The 19,608-nt window shown below is 53.2% G+C and overlaps 6 protein-coding genes across 6 annotated transcripts; 3 read left to right on the forward strand and 3 right to left on the reverse strand.

Moving 5' to 3' along the window:
- Nucleotides 1-567: 567 nt before the first annotated feature.
- P170DRAFT_445814 (uncharacterized protein) lies at nt 568-1,243 on the reverse strand (the record flags this gene model as incomplete). The annotated part of the gene is made up of 2 exons (XM_024850742.1): nt 568-631; nt 702-1,243. 2 exons carry the CDS (start codon nt 1,241-1,243, stop codon nt 568-570), a joined length of 606 nt encoding a protein of 201 aa, XP_024705831.1.
- A 376-nt stretch (nt 1,244-1,619) lies between these two features.
- P170DRAFT_435722 (FGGY-family carbohydrate kinase) lies at nt 1,620-3,944 on the forward strand. The gene is made up of 3 exons (XM_024849005.1): nt 1,620-2,054; nt 2,112-2,669; nt 2,764-3,944. The coding sequence occupies exons 1-3, from the start codon at nt 1,833-1,835 to the stop codon at nt 3,820-3,822; spliced, it is 1,839 nt and encodes a 612-aa protein (XP_024705832.1). The 5' UTR covers nt 1,620-1,832; the 3' UTR covers nt 3,823-3,944.
- A 275-nt stretch (nt 3,945-4,219) lies between these two features.
- On the reverse strand, nt 4,220-7,621 carry P170DRAFT_474091 (calcium/hydrogen antiporter; the record flags this gene model as incomplete). Its single annotated transcript, XM_024853102.1, has 4 exons — nt 4,220-4,484; nt 4,587-4,750; nt 4,804-5,739; nt 5,792-7,621. 4 exons carry the CDS (start codon nt 7,619-7,621, stop codon nt 4,220-4,222), a joined length of 3,195 nt encoding a protein of 1,064 aa, XP_024705833.1.
- Nucleotides 7,622-9,094: 1,473 nt separating this feature from the next.
- Nucleotides 9,095-10,644, forward strand: P170DRAFT_435726 (proteasome regulatory particle base subunit RPT6). Its single transcript, XM_024849006.1, has 3 exons — nt 9,095-9,454; nt 9,533-10,208; nt 10,285-10,644. The coding sequence occupies exons 1-3, from the start codon at nt 9,220-9,222 to the stop codon at nt 10,541-10,543; spliced, it is 1,170 nt and encodes a 389-aa protein (XP_024705834.1). The 5' UTR covers nt 9,095-9,219; the 3' UTR covers nt 10,544-10,644.
- A 773-nt stretch (nt 10,645-11,417) lies between these two features.
- Nucleotides 11,418-13,415, forward strand: P170DRAFT_356261 (uncharacterized protein; the record flags this gene model as incomplete). The annotated part of the gene is made up of 4 exons (XM_024844137.1): nt 11,418-13,021; nt 13,110-13,155; nt 13,210-13,302; nt 13,365-13,415. 4 exons carry the CDS (start codon nt 11,418-11,420, stop codon nt 13,413-13,415), a joined length of 1,794 nt encoding a protein of 597 aa, XP_024705835.1.
- A 3,003-nt stretch (nt 13,416-16,418) lies between these two features.
- Nucleotides 16,419-19,562, reverse strand: P170DRAFT_455033 (Yip1-domain-containing protein; the record flags this gene model as incomplete). Its single annotated transcript, XM_024851495.1, has 7 exons — nt 19,486-19,562; nt 19,302-19,418; nt 19,017-19,203; nt 17,753-18,955; nt 17,643-17,647; nt 17,085-17,414; nt 16,419-17,021 (listed from the first exon to the last, which is right to left on the reverse strand). The coding sequence occupies exons 1-7, from the start codon at nt 19,516-19,518 to the stop codon at nt 16,419-16,421; spliced, it is 2,478 nt and encodes an 825-aa protein (XP_024705836.1). The 5' UTR covers nt 19,519-19,562.
- Between the last annotated feature and the right edge of the window lie 46 nt (nt 19,563-19,608).

Consider the following 19,608-nt stretch of genomic DNA (forward strand, 5'->3'; position numbering starts at 1 on the left):
TACGCTATCATTGTAGTCAAACACTGTGCCGTAGATCGCAGCTCCCTCGTGCATGAAATCACTAGTCAACAGTCTGCGAAGCATCAATCCAGTCAACATACCGTTAATCGGGTAGAACGAATTGAATACGGTATCCAGGTCATGAAGACTAAAGCCCGAGTCATAACTATTAGGGTTGTCCACGAACTTCCCTATGCAACGAACATGGAATAAGCGGGACTGGCATCTATCGTGAGTTCTTGCTAGCCTGGCGTTTTTAGGTTGACATGCCACCGATTGGGCCAAAACGCGGCGTGCTACTTTCTAACACCGACATGCGAACAGCTACACTATAGTGCCTGAGATACGTAGCATAAAAGAGAAAACAAAAAAGACTAGGTATCATGGACGTCGCAATAATGAGACCAGACATCATTTGGCGGATTCTGTCGGCTCCGGTGCGAGGTGCGGCGCCCCTTTCATTGGTATTGAGCAACCATAGGCAGATCGTCTTGTGATCGAGAGCAGACAGATCGGGAGAGAGAAGGAAAGATCACGACGAAAGAAGACACGCAGATGTGCGTATGCTTATTGCCCTTCCCCGCCTCCAGACATAGCTAAGAAAGTTATGATGAGAAAGACCCACCAATATCTAGAAGATGTTAGATCATAAATGCAAGATGAAACATTCGGGCACCCGAGCATCGGGACAGAGAACATACTTCTGAAAGAGTGTTTTTTCCACAGCATCCTCGGGGTTTCCACCGTCCGGACTAACGATAATCGGTCGGTTTAGGTGCGGACGTGGCCCTGCGTCGCTGGTGACCAGCTCGATGATGGGCCCCGACGAAGATGAGGAGGCCGTTGATGTCGATGTCGATTTCGGGGTTAAAGAGACGTGGTAAATTTCATTGGAGGAGTCCAAGTGAAGCCGGATGACGGCTTGAGGATTTCGGGCCTTCGAGAGAACGGAGAGTGAGGTGAGTGTACCAATCCATTGGTTTGAATGTGTCAATGTCGATTTGAATAGGCCGACACGGACCAGGTCCTGAACCTCAGCATCGTTCGTAGGGCTCGGGGGAGTGTAAGAGACTAGGTCAGGCGTGGAGGTGGTGGCGGGATCATAGGAGATGCGAGCGAGAATTGACGGTTCGAGAGACGACACAGGCCAGTAGAAGACGTCGGCGGTGACAAGGGAATGACTGGCAAGACAGCCAGAGCATATGACCAATATGACGGAAAGAAGGATGGTCGAAGAGCGCATCATGAATGAGCGAGGAGAGGGTGAAGGGGCCGGCAAGATGCTGATGAATTGCAACATCGGGACGGGGCCTTTAGCTATACGGAGTAGTACATACTACGGAGTAGGTACCGCAGGAAGATAATTACCTTAGGTATGTATTGAAAGTTGGAATTGTGGTATAGTATGTATGCAGGTATGTACAGTACATGGGTAGGTTACCTAAGGTGTCGATACATGTCGTAATTTATATACCGTAATTTATCAAATACGGTACGTACAGAATGGGTACCTCTAGAGGCGGTGAAGGCCGGTCGTACCAAGAAGAATGCTGTCATGCTTAGTAGCCCGGCGATTGGATTGGGTATTTATATATTAAGGTATCAATCGGGCTGCCTTGGTCTCCTCTTCAATTTCTTTCTGCCGCCGACGTGCTGGCTAGTCTGCTGGTTCTTTCTCTTTTCTCATCATCGTCGAGCTTCCTGGATCCACAAAGAGCAAACAAGTACCGTCCCATCTATAGATACTGTATACCGGGTCCAGTCTCGTGGTCACTTTGTCAACATTGAAGTCAACTATAGCAAAGTCCACCCTGCTCCTTTGAATTCCCGTCATGTCTTCCTCGACCCAACTGCCATATAGGCGTCCATCTCGACAGGGCTCTAGGCAAGCGGCCAGGGACACCCGTGACGATATCCAGGTTCATATCGACCACTATATTGGCATCGACGTTGGAACGGGAAGTGCTCGTGCGTGTATCATCGATAGCAAGGGCGACATTGTGGGCCTAGCATCCGAAAACATCGGGCTTTGGCAGCCCCAGCAAGGATACTATGTGGGTGCTTTCGTCTCTAATCACCACCAGGAGCGTTGACTTAAACGCATTGTCCAGGAACAATCTACCGATGACATTTGGCGCTGCATCTGTGTTGCCGTCCAGCGTGCCATAAGTCAACATAACATTGATCCAGATACCGTAAGGGGCATCGGTTTCGATGCAACCTGCTCCTTGTCGGTGTTTTCCAATGAAACCGATGAGCCCGTATCTGTGACGGGACCCAATTTCGACTCGGATCGCAATGTGATCCTCTGGTTGGATCATCGCCCCGTCGATGAGACCGAGAAGGTGAATGCCACGAATCACAACCTGCTCCGCTACGTGGGTGGGAGGATGTCCATCGAAATGGAGGTCCCCAAGGTTCTGTGGTTGAAAAACAACATGCCCAAGGAGCTTTTTGATCAGTGCAAATTTTATGATTTGGCCGACGCACTAACTCATATCGCCACCGGAAATGAGAAGAGGAGCTTCTGCAGTGTTGTCTGCAAACAGGGCTACGTTCCTGTTGGTGTTGATGGAAGTGTCAAAGGATGGCAAGAAGATTTTCTGGCCGATATCGGTCTTGAAGACCTGGCCAAAGATGATTTCAAACGAATGGGAGGCGTTGATGGGGTGGTGAGCCCCTTTTCTTATTTCCCCCGGGTCCTTTCAAAATGCGCTGGCATCTTCTCCGTCCTGAAATGGCTGACAACTGACCGGAGCCTAGAACGGAGATTATCTTAGTGCCGGCGAACTGGTCGGGACGCTATGCGACAAAGCAGCTGGCGAACTTGGCCTCCCCGCAGGAATTGCCATCGGAAGCGGCGTCATTGATGCCTATGCGGGTTGGATTGGCACGGTTGGAGCTAAAGTCAACCTAGAGTCAGACCAGCTGAGCTCCGGTGTCGCCAATAACGACAAAACGCAGGCCTTCTCTCGCCTGGCTGCAGTTGCCGGGACTTCCACTTGTCATCTAGCAATGTCGCCAAATCCTGTTTTTGTGCCGGGCGTGTGGGGTCCCTATCGAGACACGATTCAACCGGGCTACTGGATGGCTGAAGGGGGCCAGTCAGCCACGGGCGAATTGCTCAAGCATGTTATTGAGACGCACCCTGCATTCAACCAGGCGGTTTCAATTGCAGAGTCGTACAATGCGAATATTTATGAATATCTGAACGAGCACCTGAAAGAGATGGCCCATGAGCAAAAAGCTCTTAGTGTCTCCTATTTGGGCCGTCACTTCTTCTTCTATGGTGACCTTTGGGGCAACCGATCGCCCATTGCAGACTCTGGGATGACAGGCTCTGTGGTCGGCCTTTCAAGCGATAAATCAGTGGATGGTCTGGCAGTTTATTACTACGGTACTCTTGAGTTCATTGCCCTGCAGACTCGCCAGATCGTTGAGACCATGAACCAGGCTGGTCACGGCATAACCTCCATCTTTATGTCGGGATCTCAATGCCAAAATGACATACTAGTGAGGCTTATTGCGTCCGCGTGTGGCATGCCCGTTCTTATTCCCCGATATATCCACGCTGCCGTTTGCCATGGCGCAGCAATGCTTGGTGCCAAGGCTGCCAGCGCCGACGCCGACGGTCACACGGAGGATCTGTGGGAAATCATGGACCGTATGAGCAAGCCCGGAAAAAAGATTGTTCCCACGGATGATATGAACGAAAGACGCTTGCTCGATGTCAAGTACAAAGTATTCCTTGAGCAGTGCTACAAACAGCAAGAATACCGTGCTCAGGTCGATCAAGTTGTAAATACCTGGAAGCAAGCGTAAGTCTCGGACCCAGAAGAATACTTTTCATGGTGGAGGTTGTTTTTTTCCACTTTATCAGCGGATATCTCGTTGGATACTCATCAATATATGAATGGAATGTGCAATTTTTAGCAATGTCTTTGGGGCTATCTAACTGGTATCACCACTATGAGCATTCGATTCTCTATTTGGTGAGACAAGTCTCTCGTGGTAATCAGACAAATTGATTATTTCCAACAGTAAGCTAAAGATCTTCCCAAATGACACATCCATCGGCTCAAAAATTTTTTTAAACCCGAACGAAGCGCGATGGAGGCGAATATACCAAGAGCCCGATGGGGTTGGATATTCCCCCAAGTACCGCTCTGCCCTCCCTCGCCCTACCATGGTTTCGTAGCGTACTCTTAACATCAGTTGACTAATAAGCGGGGCCGCTTCTTGACCTGCCGATAGTGTAGAATTTTTCGGAGTTTTCAGACCCAAGCGCCAAGGTATCGAAGCGATCAATACCCATGGTGTCCATGTTGCTGTACCCAGAAAGATAGAAGCCGATCACGACGACCAGATACGTCAAGACAAGAATAGAACCTTTGAAGTAGTTGCTCTTCCCTTCTCCATGTACGTATGATAGAAGGAAAACACAAAGAATGACCGAGATCATATCCCACTGAGGGAATATGAGGCTACAAAGATGTTAGCTTCTTCCAATTCATCTCACCAACCAAGGAGTCGGGGTTTCTTGGCTGGGGCTAGAGGGGAACCAAGAACTACGAAATTTCACTCACTTGAAAGACCGTGAAAGTAGTTCTGCGGGCTCTATTAATTGAGCATAAATGGCGCTGAAGAGCACGAGGGCAGGGATTTGCAAAAGGCAAACCTGCAGCACATACGCAGAGCCAATCTCCATGGACAACGCGATGTTTCCGTGCATGGCGAAGGAAATAGCATTCTGCCACATCGTATGAGTCATGTACAGCTACATCAGGCGAAGGGTAAACATACCAAGAATTCGGTAGTGTTGGGCACCAGAGCAAAGAGAGTGATGCCAAGGAACTTCTCGTCAATATCGACACTCTCAAGCACCACATCAACGGTGTTGACAAGAATTTCTGCAATTACTGCGTAGAGAATTGTGGCTACCAGAAGAATTATGGAGCTTCTGGCCCTGCTCCAGTTAGGCGCGTCATGTCCGCCACTGGTGTGGCCATGTTCGAGTCCGATATCGTCGTGTTCCTCTAGCACGGCCTTTACAGGGTCTGCAGAGCCTTTGCTGCCTTGACGAGGCGGTGGATGCTGGACGGACGGTTTCCGAGTTCGAGCGACATCTCGCGCAGCAACAGCAGCCGCAGTTGCTGCTACCTCTGTTACTTGGCGCACTAAATGCTCGTTGTCCTTGCTAGATAATACTCCGAAGTTCTTGAACCCCGAGTCATAATCTTCATCATCCTGCGAACGAGGCGGAACGAGATGGGGGGTTCCCTTGTTACGCCTCACGCTAGGCTCGGAGTGTTCTGTCGCAGATTCGGCTGCAACATCTGACAGGCCGACATGTCTTAGGGACTGTCCTAAGATCCGCTTGTAAAGCTGAGAGTCGCGCACAGAGCCTTTCGGCCCGGTGCTCCCACTGGGAAGCCCCGATGACCCGTTGTGAAAGAGAAGATGTCTTGGTCCATAAGGCGTCTGCTCTTGAGCGAGCGCCACGGCCTTCTTTTCCTCGGCCTCTGTAGCCCAAATAAGAGCCGCATGGGTCCTCAATGTAAACCACAGGCCAATGATATATGATAGAAACAGAAACAGCGCTGCAAACCACGAATAAGGCTGCACCGCCTTTCGGAAAAAACTATCATTGACGGCCGGAATTTGGGAAAAGTAGCAACGGCGGCAATCACTGCTGCCAGATTCCGCACCGACAAGGCACGGACGACAATTGAGTTCATGCTAATAGATCATTAGCATCCAGCGCAGTCAAGGTAGGTATGTTGACACTTACACTGCCATATATCTGGTAGAAAAGCGTGGGTCCAAATGCAGCAATCACAGCAAACATTAGCATGGTGGAAGTTACTCCAGCCGACTTGACATTGAAGCGTTGGGTTTTGCGCTTGATCGCACCGAAGCACATGGACAGCCCGGGAAGAAAGAGGACACCCGCAAAGATACTGCCGATGATGCTGCCCTCGACAAGCTGGCCCTTTCCCTCGGTCAAGGCTACGCAATAAAGGTAAACCTCAACCACGGTGGAGAAAAATGCGTTGACGGCCGCACCCATGCCCATGGATGACTGTGCCGATATGGAGGCAACAGCTTGGCCGATAAAGTAGGCCAAAGGGATGATGGAAACAAGGGCAAGGGCAAAGATCAGGCCAGGATGCGTTAACAAACCTTGGAAACCCAGGGTTTTGAAGAGAAGAAAGTAATCAACAATGACAAATAAGACGACACCAAGAAGGTTGATCAAAAAGATGTTAGTGCCGCCCACGGTGTATTTCCAATATCTCAAACCAGCAGCGCGGTAGGTGCATAACAAGACGGACGAAGCGGATCCGGGGCCGTGTCTCGTAGACGATGAATCAGAATGGTACGACAGGGCTAGCGGATGGCGGCGAAGGTGGTCAAACAAGATGATGGTTACACGTCCCATGGGAATCCAGAAGACAAGGAGCCAGCATAGGAGCGACACCAGGAGCATCAGCGGTCCCACGAGAAAATAAAAGAAGACGAAGAAGACAACGCGTCCCAAAGTCCACTCTCCTCGGCCAAATAAACGTCGCTTAGAATGGCCTAGGGGGCTGTCTTGAGAACTGCCCCGACGAGCTCGTCCCAGAAGGCTATCTTGTTCGCTGGAGGAATCGACGCTGTTTCTTCTCCTCCCCACCAAAGATTGGTTGCGGCGAGGACCAAAAAATAACCTGCCATGCTCCAAGTCACCATTCTGCCATTGCTCATACTCACTGATGCTGCGGCCTTCACCTTCATCTTCCTCCGCGTAGTTCTCATCGGTATCTAGCCGTACAAAGGAACCGAACGGATATAGAAGATACCAAGAAAGCCCCGAAAAGACTCGCCCGTATTCCACGGCACTGGAGGAATAAGCGAAGATAAAGCATGCGACAGCACCTGTAAGAGCTGCCAGGGCGAGCCACCACCCAAAGAACACAGTCCATAACAAGTTGGTTAGGAGAAGCAAGTTTCCTACACGACCGCCCGGAGACGAGTGGATATCGCCTTCTGCGGTCTTTTCAACTGAGCGGCTTTTTTTGTACAAGGCGGGTTTCCAAATCCGGATTCCAAAAGGATGGGTTTCGTTGATAGCCTGTTGACGATCCTTTAGCGTAAAGCTTTCAGCATCACTGGTCGCCTCGGCGTCATCGTCTTCGCCGTTGTCTTTGCCAGTCTCTTCGCTGTTGCTGACATCGTCGTCGTCGCCATCGTTGTGGTCGTCGTTGTCGTTGTGGTCGTCACCATCATCATCATCACCGCCACCACCACCATCATCACCACCACTACCACCACTGATTTGAAAGTCGAGGTCTGGCTGCCGAGAGAAATTATCCGTACCACTTTGCTCGAGACTCGATCCCGGCAAACCTAGCTGGTCGTCTCTATCGTTGTCAGAATCTGCTTCTGCTCGTGTCAACGGGGTGACTCGAGGATTGGCCCTCCGTCGGATGGTCGAATTTTGCTTTCTTAAAGGACGAGCTCTCGGCGAAGGTTGAGGGTGGGTTGCTTGTTGCATGGCTATGTCTTCTTCAACTTCTTGAACATCATCCTCCGTAGAGAACTCTTGTCCTTTATGAGGGACCTGGCGCTTCGAAGACATGCGGCGGGTGACGGGTGGCTTCCTTGGTTTGTCGGCGTGAAAAGTTCCGGCGGATGGTGATTGAGACGTAGGAGCGCGACTTGAGGACTCTGGGAGGGTTTCGTCTGGGCGCGATCCAGAACCCGTTCTATTAGTGGGATCTATAGTACCTGCACAAAGCAAACCTCGTAAGTCATCCCTTCGCGTCATTCTCAGTAGGACATGGGGTCACACCATAGCTTCTTCTAGTTTGTGCAGTCATTCTGGACTGACGAACAGTCCCCGATGACATGTCATCGCCCTCGGCGCTCGAGACGAGATATGATCGGTTTTCGCTTTGCGAGGGACGCGACAGCCCACGGTCTCCCTGTCTACTGTCCATTGAATCTGACTAGACTCCGGTTTCTCCTTCGGTCAATGCTTTCTGTTCCTGTTCGGTCGCCGGACGTGTATTTCCGGAGAGAGGAGGCTGGAAAAAATTAAGAAGGTCTAAGATATTGATGGACGGAACTTGTCTTTTCTCCCCCCCCTTTTTTTAATAAAATTTTTTTGTTCTTTTTTGGGTTCGGTTTTCGGTTTCTATTTCTCTTCTCCTCCCTTAGAAAAGAGAGGGGGAAAAAGAAAAAGTGGCCTGCACTCGAAACAGAGATGGGTTTTGGTTGACGCAGGTCCCAATTACATGTTGTAATGGACCTTCCAGATGTTCAAGGATTTGGACAACCTTCTTCAATATGACGAAAACGAAGCGAAGAGAATTGTCGATCGAGTAGGAAAGAGGGGGACAAAATTCGCAAGATCTATATATGTAGCTAGTGGTAGTAGTAATTAGATCATGAGATACCTGGGTCTCGGTCCCCGCAGTCAGCTGAGGTCTCAGACCTCGTGGAATATTGGAGCGATGAGAAAAAGAAATAATTACTGTGAAATCATCTATGATAAGGACAGGATTGAATATGGACTAGACACAGATGTCTCATATGCCAGTGTCACTGAAATCCGAGGTTGAGAAAATCGGGAGGAAGTACCTTAGTAGTTGTAGGAGTCAAGAAAGGAAGAGGAAGGAGGTAAGCAAGTAACTTTCCGTCAGATAGCTACTGTGTATGTATGTACCTGCGGGAGGTAGATAGGTAAGTTACCCAGGCAGCGAATGTTACGTCCGGGTGCTTAGGTGGATACCTCACCTTAGGGACCTACCTTAGGTATTAAATACCTAGTACATACATACATACAGTACCTAGGTACGTACCGTAAACTGGAGTCTGACGGTAACTTCCTGCCACCCGAGGTACCTCCTCCATACCTAGGTACCGTAAGGTATAATACGGATGCCTTAGAAACTAGGAGGCGGTGCAGAAGTGGCTGATGTCGGTTGCTTTCTGGTCAGCTCTCCGACCCTACGTAGTTGGTTCTTTCTACCTTGACACGACCTCAGTTCCTCACCCTCTAACCTTCACATCAGCCTCAACAATATCCTGCGCCCCCCCCCCCCCCCCCCCCCCATCCGCCCCTATAATTTGTACGCGGCTCATACCATCAATTCGCTCTAGGGTCCAGTCACTTCCAAAGTTCTGGATAACCCCTGGTGGAGTTCCCAGGAGCCTCACCGTCAGCTGTCCATCATGGCGCTCGACAACTATTACCGCAATAAAATTGAGGGCATGAAGCTCGAGATTATTCAAGGACAAGCTGTTTTGCGAAGACTGGAAGCGCAACGCAATGACTATAACTCTAGGGTGCGCCTACTCCGTGAGGAGCTGGGCCTGCTTCAACAGCCTGGTTCATACGTGGGTGAGGTGGTGAAGGTGATGAGCACCAAGAAAGTCCTGGTCAAGGTTCACCCGGAAGGAAAATACGGTTCGTTCTTATAGTGTCCCAGCCGATTTGAACCCCACAAACACCCCATCGTTGCTGACTCCTTCCGCTCGATGCTAGTCGTGGATATTGCCGATGGTGTCGATATCGGGAAGCTGACCGTCGGCAAGCGCGTCGCCCTGCTGTCTGATTCTTATAAGCTAGAGAAAATGCTACCTTCATCCGTCGACCCGCTGGTGTCACTCATGATGGTCGAGAAGGTCCCCGACAGCACCTATGATATGATCGGTGGTTTGGACCAGCAAATCAAGGAAATCAAGGAGGTCATCGAGCTTGGTCTTAAGCACCCCGAGTTATTCGAGTCCCTTGGCATTGCTCAGCCCAAAGGTGTTCTTCTATACGGACCGCCAGGAACTGGTAAAACGCTGCTTGCCCGGGCCGTCGCCCATCATACGGATTGCCGATTCATTCGAGTGAGTGGATCAGAGCTTGTACAGAAGTACATTGGTGAAGGTAGCCGTATGGTGCGAGAGTTGTTCGTGATGGCTCGGGAGCATGCCCCTAGTATCATCTTCATGGATGAAATTGATAGTATCGGCTCCAGCCGCATAGACTCGGCAGGATCCGGTGATTCAGAGGTGCAACGTACCATGCTGGAGCTTCTCAACCAGCTGGATGGATTCGAGCCTACGAAAAACATCAAGATCGTCATGGCTACCAATCGACTTGATATTCTTGACCCGGCCTTGCTACGTCCGGGACGGATTGACCGGAAGATTGAGTTCCCCCCTCCGTCGTACGTCCACCCCACCCCCCCAACCTTTGCTCAATCCGTCGCTGCAGGTTGCTGACTCTCGTTCGTGGCAAAACAGGGTGGAAGCTCGTGCGGATATCCTACGGATCCACTCCCGATCGATGAACCTGACACGGGGTATAAATCTCACGAAGATTGCGGAAAAAATGAACGGATGCTCTGGAGCGGAATTGAAGGGCGTTTGCACCGAGGCGGGCATGTATGCTCTCCGGGAACGACGCGTGCATGTTACGCAAGAGGATTTCGACCTGGCAACCGCCAAGATTCTCAACAAGCATGATGACAAGGAGGTGGCGGTTTCCAAACTTTTCAAGTAGATAGGCATTTGAGGAATGTCGATTGCGAACGAAGAAGCAGCGTGCAATCAATACCAATGGTTGGCTCTGGGTGAATACCACCGGGAAAGTCCCGCATCCAGGAATTTCTGCGTCGCGTACGGAGGAAGTAGTAGTAGTAGTAGTAGTAGTAGTAGTAGTAGTAGTAGTAGTAGTAGTTGTAGACCCAACGCTCCCCATTGGGGACCACATGATCCAACAGGGAAGATGAGTCAGTCGTTACGGAGTAGATAACACCGGCCGAGTCCGTCCAATCGGGGAAGGAGGAAAGAACGCAGAAAAGGGAAGGATCTCCCGCGTCGTGGCACGAAGTTTGACGGGGCGCGTGACCCGCGGATCTTTTCCGGCGTCTCGGCTCCGGTGGGGCCGCCAGATCCGATGACCTGCGATCCTTGCGCGGATGAACTGGCAGTTACGCAGGAGGCATCAGGAGATAATATACGCCGTCCTCCGTGCCAGACATCTTCCACCGACTTTCTAGAACCCCCCCCCGGACTTGCTCTTTTGGTCGTTCCCGCGGGTCCCACTTGGGACGATCACGGAGTAGTATCTCTTTGTTCCTTTTAACCGTCCCAGCCTAGTACTTCAGTAGTACCCCCGTACGTCCTACATATGCATGCCCTCCTTAGTCTTGTCGGCTGGCCTTCCTTCCTGATTATTACGGAGTAGCTTCCTTCAATCCTCCCTCCCCTGGTTATTATATAAGGCAGACTCGATCTCTCTCTGCTTCCTCCAGTCCAATACTTTCTTTCCCTCCCATCATCGAGCTGCTTGTACTCCTCCAGAGCTACCGTGTTTCCCTTCTTGTTCTATTCACTACACCCCCCTCCCCTTCTGTCTCTGAGGATAGCCTACTATGCCCACATCCGGGGGTGAGCTGTGGTCTTCTGTGGCAACCACCATTGACTCCGGTGACATCAAAGCTATGCCCGTGGTTCTACAGTCCACCATTAATCTCCTAGAGACCGAGCTGGCCAAGGCAAGGGCCGCCCTAAAGGACATCCAGCCAAATCCCACCCCCGTATTGGTGCAAGGAGATGAAATCGCCGTAGGCGCCGTGGCGGCCTATCGTCAGAATCTCATCGGTCGGCCCCCCGAGTTCTTCTACGGCTCTCGTCGATTGTCACCGAAGGAAGTCGGATTGGTTCCGGTCGTTCGAGAAGTGTCGCCAGATGAGGATGATGCTGCAAGTCAGGAGCCCTGCGCCCAAGGGTTCAACACCATATCTGTAGCCCCCCGCAGACGAACTTCGCTAGTCGATGTTTTGTCCAACAGTCTGATTCTCGATCATATGGCACCCTACCTTTCGGCCTCGTCCCTGTTCGCTCTGGCATCGACTTCACGTTTCCTTCAAGCCACTATCCTCGAGACGCCCTACGTGTTCCGCCACCTCAACCTGTCCCATTCCCGCGGCGCCCACCCTCCTGCCAAAGACGCAATTGACTCGGAATTTCACAGAAGTGGGCACGCGGACGATGGCTTGACCGAGGATGACTTTTACTCGGCTTCTTTGAGGCATGTTTTTGCAAACCTGGAGCGCCGGTCGATTTTGCAAGATGTGCGCACCTTGGTTCTGGATGGTCTCGCGGTCCCTGCCGATTTGGTGGCCGAGATTATCCTGAACGAGCGCTTCCACGTCCGCATTCTGTCCATAAGAGACTGTCGCCACCTAAACGAGCGCAAGTTAATGCAAGTGCTTCAATACGCCGTCAGACCCTCTCGGCCCCGGGGAGCCCCGCGCATTAAGGGCATCTACCATTTCACCCCCATGAATCATGCTCGGGCCATGGTGCGGAGCAGGTATCGTGATTGGTGGGGCTCACGATGCGCTGGCCAAGCGCCTTGTGGCGCAACGGCTGCAAAAAACCCCGTCTCGCCCCACGACCAGCAACCGGGGGGTCCGCAGTGTTGCCAGAATGCGTGGTACCGTCCGTCCGGAAGACTGTTCCAGCGAAGCATCGAGGATGGCTGGGCTCAGACGATTCAGAGATGCGAGGGAGTTATCGCTTTTGATGCGGTGCTGTGTCGAGGACCTCGGCACGATGTCGAGCTCTCCACGCCGTCGACCGGGTCCCAAGGTGAACCTCAGAGAGACAATCGACTCGTCCTGGGACCGGCAATTGCCACCGTTGCCCTAGGCCCCGATGGATGCGACGGCTGCCATACATCGCCCGAAGGCCCATCAATCTGGGGACGATCCCCGCCCGAGCAATTCCCTCTGCTCACCCCTCCTCCGCTTCATTCATCCTCGATTGCGGTGGCAAAGCGCCCTGCGCTGTTCCCGCATGAACACCCCGCTATGATTGTCCGCTGTGCGGGCTGTTTGAATGATCGATGGTGTCATCGCTGCAACAAGTGGTTCTGCACCAGCTGTCTACCGCATCCTGAACGTGTGAGGAGTAACTTGTCTCCGCATCAAACGGCAGTGCGCGGCCGAGACAACAATCGCGGCGCCGACTCGTCCCAGGAACCAAGAGTATGTACCACTATGTGCCTACCACTCCCTCAGACTCTGGGTGATACTGACCTTAATCTTGATCTTGCAGAGGATCGGGCCCGGCGTGAGCAAGGATTGCTGGGAGTGTGGACCGACCGTAAGTAGCAGCACACGGAGATAGCGGCCAATCTTAGACTGATAAATCCTCCAGTGCGCGGCGTGCAAGGTGGACTGCCAACGGATGTGCCAGAACTGCCGAGGCGACTATTGTATTGAACACAATGAGGGATGTTCTGCAACCATGGTAAGCATATGAGCGCTGTCTGCCGAACCCCCGGTCCAAAGTTAACGGGCTCGTCTGTCTAGTGTGACTGGTGCAACACAAGTACACGCCATCGAATGAGAGAGATCTGTTGAAAGGGGAAGGGCCCGATTCATTGAATCGTCTGTATTATATTTATACACTACTATATAATTCTCTACTTCGGTCGCCGGAATCTTTCCTCGTCCCCGTGACCTGCCGCTGGATGACAAATCGCCCGTCCGTAGCTTCCAGAACGGCCGTCGTGCTTCCTCCACTCGATCTCTCCACAGACATCGCCAGTCTTTTCATTATTTATTCGAAGGGAGATGCGCTTCCACATGATCTTCCTTTACCCAACTTCGCTGGCGTCATTCTCACCAGAGGAGAGAAGATCATGGCTGTGACACCAGAGCCTTTGCGCTGGTCGTCGAAATTCAACGTCACCCCGCCCCAACGCACGCCCAAGCTGCCCGGAGATAAGATCATCCTGCCCCAATCTGCCCTGGAACAGCTCCTGGCTGCTGCTCCACTCCAGGAGGTGAGCTCTCAGGGCCCTCCTCGTTCGTACACCACTGCCTTCGATCCGCTCAACCCTCATACCTTCGCTGCTGAGTCTAGAGTGCGCGAGCAAGCGGTGGGCCGCCAGCATCGACTACCCCAACCGCTTACGTTTCGCGTCGTTAACCCGCAAAATGGCCGTGCGATGTATGCCGGAATCCGGGAGTTCTCTGCCGAAGAAAATGAAATTGGCCTGAGCGCTTTCCTCCGTGCTGCTCTTGAAATCGAGAACGAATCCTCGATGCAAAGTAGCGATCACCATGTACCAGGGTCCTCGTCCTCACCCGTTGCGAGCAGCCCGGCGACTGAACCGCCCCGCTCTATGGTCACAGTCCACGCGAAACAGCTGCCCAAAGGCACCTACGTCCGCTTGCGGCCCCTAGAAGCAGGCTATGATCCAGAGGATTGGAAGGCCCTGCTCGAGCGTCACCTGCGCGATAATTACACTACCTTAACGACCGGCGAGCTTCTGATGGTGTCGGGCGGTCGCGATGACTCTTTCAGGTTCTTGGTCGACAAGGTGGAACCCGATGGCGACGGAATATGCGTTGTCGACACGGACCTTGAAGTCGATATTGTGGCTCTGTCCGAAGACCAGGCCAAGGAAACGTTGCGACAACGACTGGAGAAAGCTTCCCGTGCGCCTGGGACTCAAGCAGGTTCTTCGATCGGCGGAGCACTTGCACCCGGAGAGTCTGTCGCTGGAAAAGTAATCCCAGGTGAATACGTGGACTATGAACTCCACAGCTGGAGCCGGGACTGTCCCATAGAGGTCGAACTCGATGTGGAGAGTGTAGACCATGCAGATGCCTATCCGTTGATCAGTCCGTTTTCCCCTCGGCAGCGGAATCGTCCAAGGGGAGACGAGCACGTCTTTAGTGATTTTTCAGGTAGACCGTCAAAGCGAATCAGAATCCAGCCGACAAACACAGCGCTTGAGGGAGCAGAGGCTTTGTACATATCGGTATTAGCCTTCACTACCCATCCGGCAACATCGCATGAGAAGGCGACCGAGCAATCCGTGCCGTTGCGTTTTAGTCTGCGCGTGGCAGGTAGTTCTCCGGCCGATGATGAGACACGTCCAGAAGACGCCCCAGCGTCGCATGATCTAGAGGACGTGCAATGCAAGAATTGTCACCAGTGGGTGCCCCAACGGTCTTTGATACTGCACGAGAACTTCTGTCTTCGGAACAACGTATTTTGCTCTCGCTGCCACAGTGTATTCCAGAGAAGGTCACTAGACTGGCAAAACCACTGGCATTGCGATCGCGATGAGTTTCATGGCAATGATTTGCCGAGCAAGCAAAGACATGAAGCTATCTTTCACACCAACTGGAGCTGCCGTGCTTGTGGGCTCGAGGAGGACGGGCTGCCACGGCTTGCTCAGCATCGCACCACGGACTGCCCAGGGAAACCGATTCTATGCCGGTTCTGTCACCTCGTGGTCCCCCAAAAAGGCGACTCAGACCCGGAGATGCATGATCCGGAAGTCTTGGTTTCTGGGCTCACCCCCCACGAGCTGATAGATGGCGGGCGGACGACCGAATGCCACCTTTGCAATAAGATCGTTCGTCTGCGAGACATGAGGACGCACCTGCGTCATCATGACTTGGAGCGGGTATCCCGGCCACCCCCTTGCATCTGTATGAACCAGAATTGTGGGCGGACCGTTGACCGTCGCAGTGCGCAGGCTGCAGCTACCTCGGGAACCGACACCTTGGGCCTCTGCAGCATCTGTTTTGGGCCCCTCTACGTGGACATGTACGACCCCGAGGGGAAGGCGCTACAGCGCCGGATTGAACGTCGATATCTTTCTCAGATGATGTCAGGGTGCGGGAAATCTTGGTGTCGGAATGAGTATTGCAAGAATGGGAGGCAGGCTAAGCAATCTTCCGCGTCTGATCGTAGCAATGACCCTCAACCCCATGCTCCTTCCGCGGCAACTGTCTTGGCCACGGTACGACCCTTAGTTGAAGCCATTGGTTTGCAGAAGGGCAGACCGAATATCGTGCCTTTCTATTTTTGCACCGACCAAGTCGGCCAACAGCGGCGCGTGCAGGCGGAAATGCTGGCCACGGAATGCACGGTGAATGGCGGGAAAACGTACGATTTGGCATGGTGCATTGCCGCGGTCGAAGCCACAGCGGGCAATACGGACAAGGCGCCGGAGTGGTTAGAGAACTGGGCTCCTGCTCAGGGTGAGGGATCTGGCGCTCTGACGTGAGCAGTCAACCGGTAGCTAATTGCTCTGCGATGTGACCCCGGCCAAATCAGGACAGAATCTAAGCAAGGATGTTCTTAATGACAACGAGCTGAATAGACATTGGAAATGGATGGACTTGATTATGATTGTCCCACGCCTGGCCCGTCACTTGGACTCGTCGTGGCGAGCTTTTAGATCTAGACTTTAAACCGCTGGCCATACATTTTCTAGCCACTTGGGGCCTCGTTCATGATAAATTCTCGTACTGAGCCTGGCAGAGCGCGACGGTATGGAGTGGGCCGACTAGGCCGCCTAGTCATGTGTTGTTGGAAGTGTCAACGACGCGTGGAATTCATCAAGCAGCACCTGTCTTGGCGGCCAGAGTTCCACTCCCTCGTGAAGAAAAGATGCCCATAATACCAAAAACAACATAGAAGAGCGCCAGCGGATATGCAACGAGACCCCTCATCCCCCGCATGCGTGCGACGGCGCAAAACATTCCCGAGGAGCTGAAGGTACACCAGCCCACGGCTGCCGTCGTTAACAGGTACCCAAACATGGTGTCCATAGGGATGAGGATTCCGACCAAGCTGGTCAGAACCAGCGGCAGGAAGCAGTAGCCCAGCACACTGGCCGAGCGAGGGAAAGTAAGGGTGGCGGAGAAGTGACCGGCAGCCGAGGCGTCGGACAGGGTGGGCTTATGATGAGGGTCGTAGTTGGTAGGGTGGGCGGCATTGGGAGTGTGCACGGTGTCGAGGGCCGGTGACATCAGGCTAAGGATTAGATGCAAGGCAACGGTCCCGAAGACGGCCACGCCGTAGATATAGCCGTAGAATACCTTGCCGGAGAGAAGAAGGAACGTTCCGTAGAGGACGATATAGAGCAGCGCGCCATAGAGATCGCTGTCGTCCATGAGGTGCTGATCGATGCGGGCAAAAGGATTAAGCACGGTCAAGGTCTGAGGCGCAATTATCAAGTCAGCTGGCTTGTCTTTCACCCACCGGCGCGGCCGAGAGCTAACCTTGGTTCTAATGTGTTCGAAATTCACCCCCAGCTCTTCTAGCAACGGTGGCTCGCCGTCATATCCCTCCGTCCCAAACGCAGCCAACCAGCCAGTTCGCAGCCCACTCTGTTCGCCCATCCTCCCACTGACCCCAGCAGCCGGAGACGCAAAGCCACCATACCCACTGCCGACTCCTCCCATGGGGTATGCCGGCGCACCTGGATTCGGGGCGGCACCAAAGCCGCCATAGGATGCCTGTGATGGTGTGGTATGGCCCGAAACCGAAGAGTAGGAGGAAGGGTAGAACTGGAGGTTTTGCGCGGAGGCCTGGGCGCCGTAGGGCTGCTGCTGCGGATAGTATTGGGCCATGGCGGCCGGGACGATCGACGTGTATACAGCGAAAAAAAAAATGAGGAGGCGAAAGGGCCGAACAGGGGAAGTTGTTGAACTGGCAACATGGGAAGTTCGCGATGGGCGACCTGACGGCGGTGAGATCCCGTCCCGTGGCGTTCCCGTACGGTATCCGCCGCTGTATTGTACATGTGTAATATATGTAATGTACCTTACTTCCCGTACGTGGACTGTATTCCGACGGATACGCAGGCTGAGTCATCGTCGTCAACCACAAAAACAAGGCATCTATTAGTTCAACTATTCCTACGACCGGAGGACCATCTACAGGAAACTAATGCCAATCCCCAGCTGCAACCCCTTCCTTCCTTCTTCGCCTTTCCGTAAAACCAAGGGCAGGGAGAAGTTCAGCTCAAACCTGGCAACCGAATGGGCGTACACAAGTCCAACTCCCGCGGCGATGCTGGGAAGGCCATTCCCCAGCTCGGAGATTGTCGACGTCATGGCGTTGGCCACCTCTGCATCCGTGCTGGGCGTGGTCTTCTGAGCAGTGCGTAGAGGCAACAACCGGCCACCGTTCACGAATGCCTGCAGGCGCAGGGGCTTTTCGGCGCCAACGCGAGGGAGCGGAAGGAGTAAGTTGGCACTTCCTGCGGCATAGACATCGCCCCCGACAGCATCGGCCCCGTCATGAGGCCCAAGACCGCATAGACGGAAACCGCGAACATCCGTCGGCCCTCCAAGCAGGAAACGATCGTTGGTGCGAGACAGTAGGGGCCTTGAATCGGAATCAAATCCAAGGGGGTAAAGAAGTCCGGCGCGGAACCCTGCAGTCAGGGAGATGCCGCTGTCGCCTTTGACGCCGGGGATCGGGATTGGGACTGCGCCCTGTGTTTCAATTTCGGATTTCCAGAAAGAAACATCGCCCTTCAATGGCCCCAGTCCGGCCAGCTCGTTGAACGTTTTGGCATAATACCCGCGGGACGGGAGAAGGGGGTTATCTCTTCCGTCCTTGGCCCAACTGTGGAAGAGACTGCTCTTTACACTGTCCCCGCCATCTGCCCGAATCGTGGGGGAGGCATTTTCAGCCAGGCTTGTCACCTGTCTCCAGAAGCCATTGTACCCAGCTTCGTGGCGGTGTCCGGACTGACTCATCCATCGGAGTTTGCCCCAACCACCTTTTAATACCTCTTCATGGCTAGCCCACGACTTTTGGGTGGAGCTGGCAAGTCCACCAATCTCAAACCGGAAGTCAGGGTCGCTGAGAATGGGGGTCTCAAATGTGGCTTGATAAGCGGATCTTGTTCTAGTGCCCAGGGACGCATTTAAATTCAGGTTTTCAGCGCCACCAAACACATTGCGCCAAAGCAGATTACCGTAGGCAGAGCCTTCCGTGTTCCCAAGGTCTGTTCCGGTCTTGAGCAGAACGCGCGACTTCTCCTTCACCGAGACATAAACATTGAGACTCGACAGTCCTGTCCGGGCGTCGGCTTCTGGTGATTGGTCCAGGTACACTGAAATGGGCTGCTGGAAGAGGTCTGCGCGCAAGTTAGATCTAAGAAACGATACGGTGGTCGTCGGATGCTTCAGGTCACCAACCGAATCTGCCGAGTTTGTCCGCGCGTGCCGAGACTTCCCGTAAGGCCTCGGAGAGCGTGTAGGGCCTTTTTTGGTGAGTACTCAGCAATGGGTCAAATATACGCTCCAGGAAGCCCCTGCGCGTGTGATGAGCGTTAAGGACCTGAATTGAGGAGATGGCGCATGGCAAGGTGGAATTTTGGTCAATCTGGATGTCACGGGTCAGCCTTGGGACTTTCCACCATAAGACCGGATGCTCCCTGGAAAGGATCCTTTCCAGAGGCTCAAAGCCAAATGCAGGCTCACCAATTCTCCCAGCCGGGTCTGGGCTTTCTGATAAATTGCATGGACCCGTTCATTGATGGCGTCCTGCCGTTCCTCTAGTACCTTCGGATCGGCGCGTTGCTGGAGACGCTCGAATATCTAGGACCACCGGACAAAGCGTGGGGGTTAGCAGGATGAAAGCAGGGCCTGCAGGGAGGAGGCCTACATCGTCGTCCTCGGCGGGGATTGTAGAGGACATTGCGGGCGGCGGCAATGGCCAGGGTGACCTCGAGAGAATCGAACAGCGGAAATCTCGGGGGAGCCTCGATTGGCGCTCGGCGCGGCAAAT

The sequence above is a fragment of the Aspergillus steynii genome (genome assembly GCF_002849105.1).
Source record: "Aspergillus steynii IBT 23096 chromosome Unknown P170scaffold_3, whole genome shotgun sequence".
NCBI lineage: Eukaryota > Fungi > Ascomycota > Eurotiomycetes > Eurotiales > Aspergillaceae > Aspergillus > Aspergillus steynii.

Excerpts from the sequence above, each read along its gene's own strand:
- P170DRAFT_435722 (XM_024849005.1), top strand. The coding sequence starts at position 1,833 with ATGTCTTCCTCGACCCAACTGCCATATAGGCGTCCATCTCGACAGGGC. Across the intron at positions 2,055-2,111 it reads AGCCCCAGCAAGGATACTAT|GAACAATCTACCGATGACAT; the intron begins GTGGGTGCTTTC and ends CGCATTGTCCAG. Across the intron at positions 2,670-2,763 it reads GAATGGGAGGCGTTGATGGG|AACGGAGATTATCTTAGTGC; the intron begins GTGGTGAGCCCC and ends ACCGGAGCCTAG.
- P170DRAFT_435726 (XM_024849006.1), top strand. The coding sequence starts at position 9,220 with ATGGCGCTCGACAACTATTACCGCAATAAAATTGAGGGCATGAAGCTC. Across the intron at positions 9,455-9,532 it reads TCACCCGGAAGGAAAATACG|TCGTGGATATTGCCGATGGT; the intron begins GTTCGTTCTTAT and ends GCTCGATGCTAG. Across the intron at positions 10,209-10,284 it reads ATTGAGTTCCCCCCTCCGTC|GGTGGAAGCTCGTGCGGATA; the intron begins GTACGTCCACCC and ends GTGGCAAAACAG.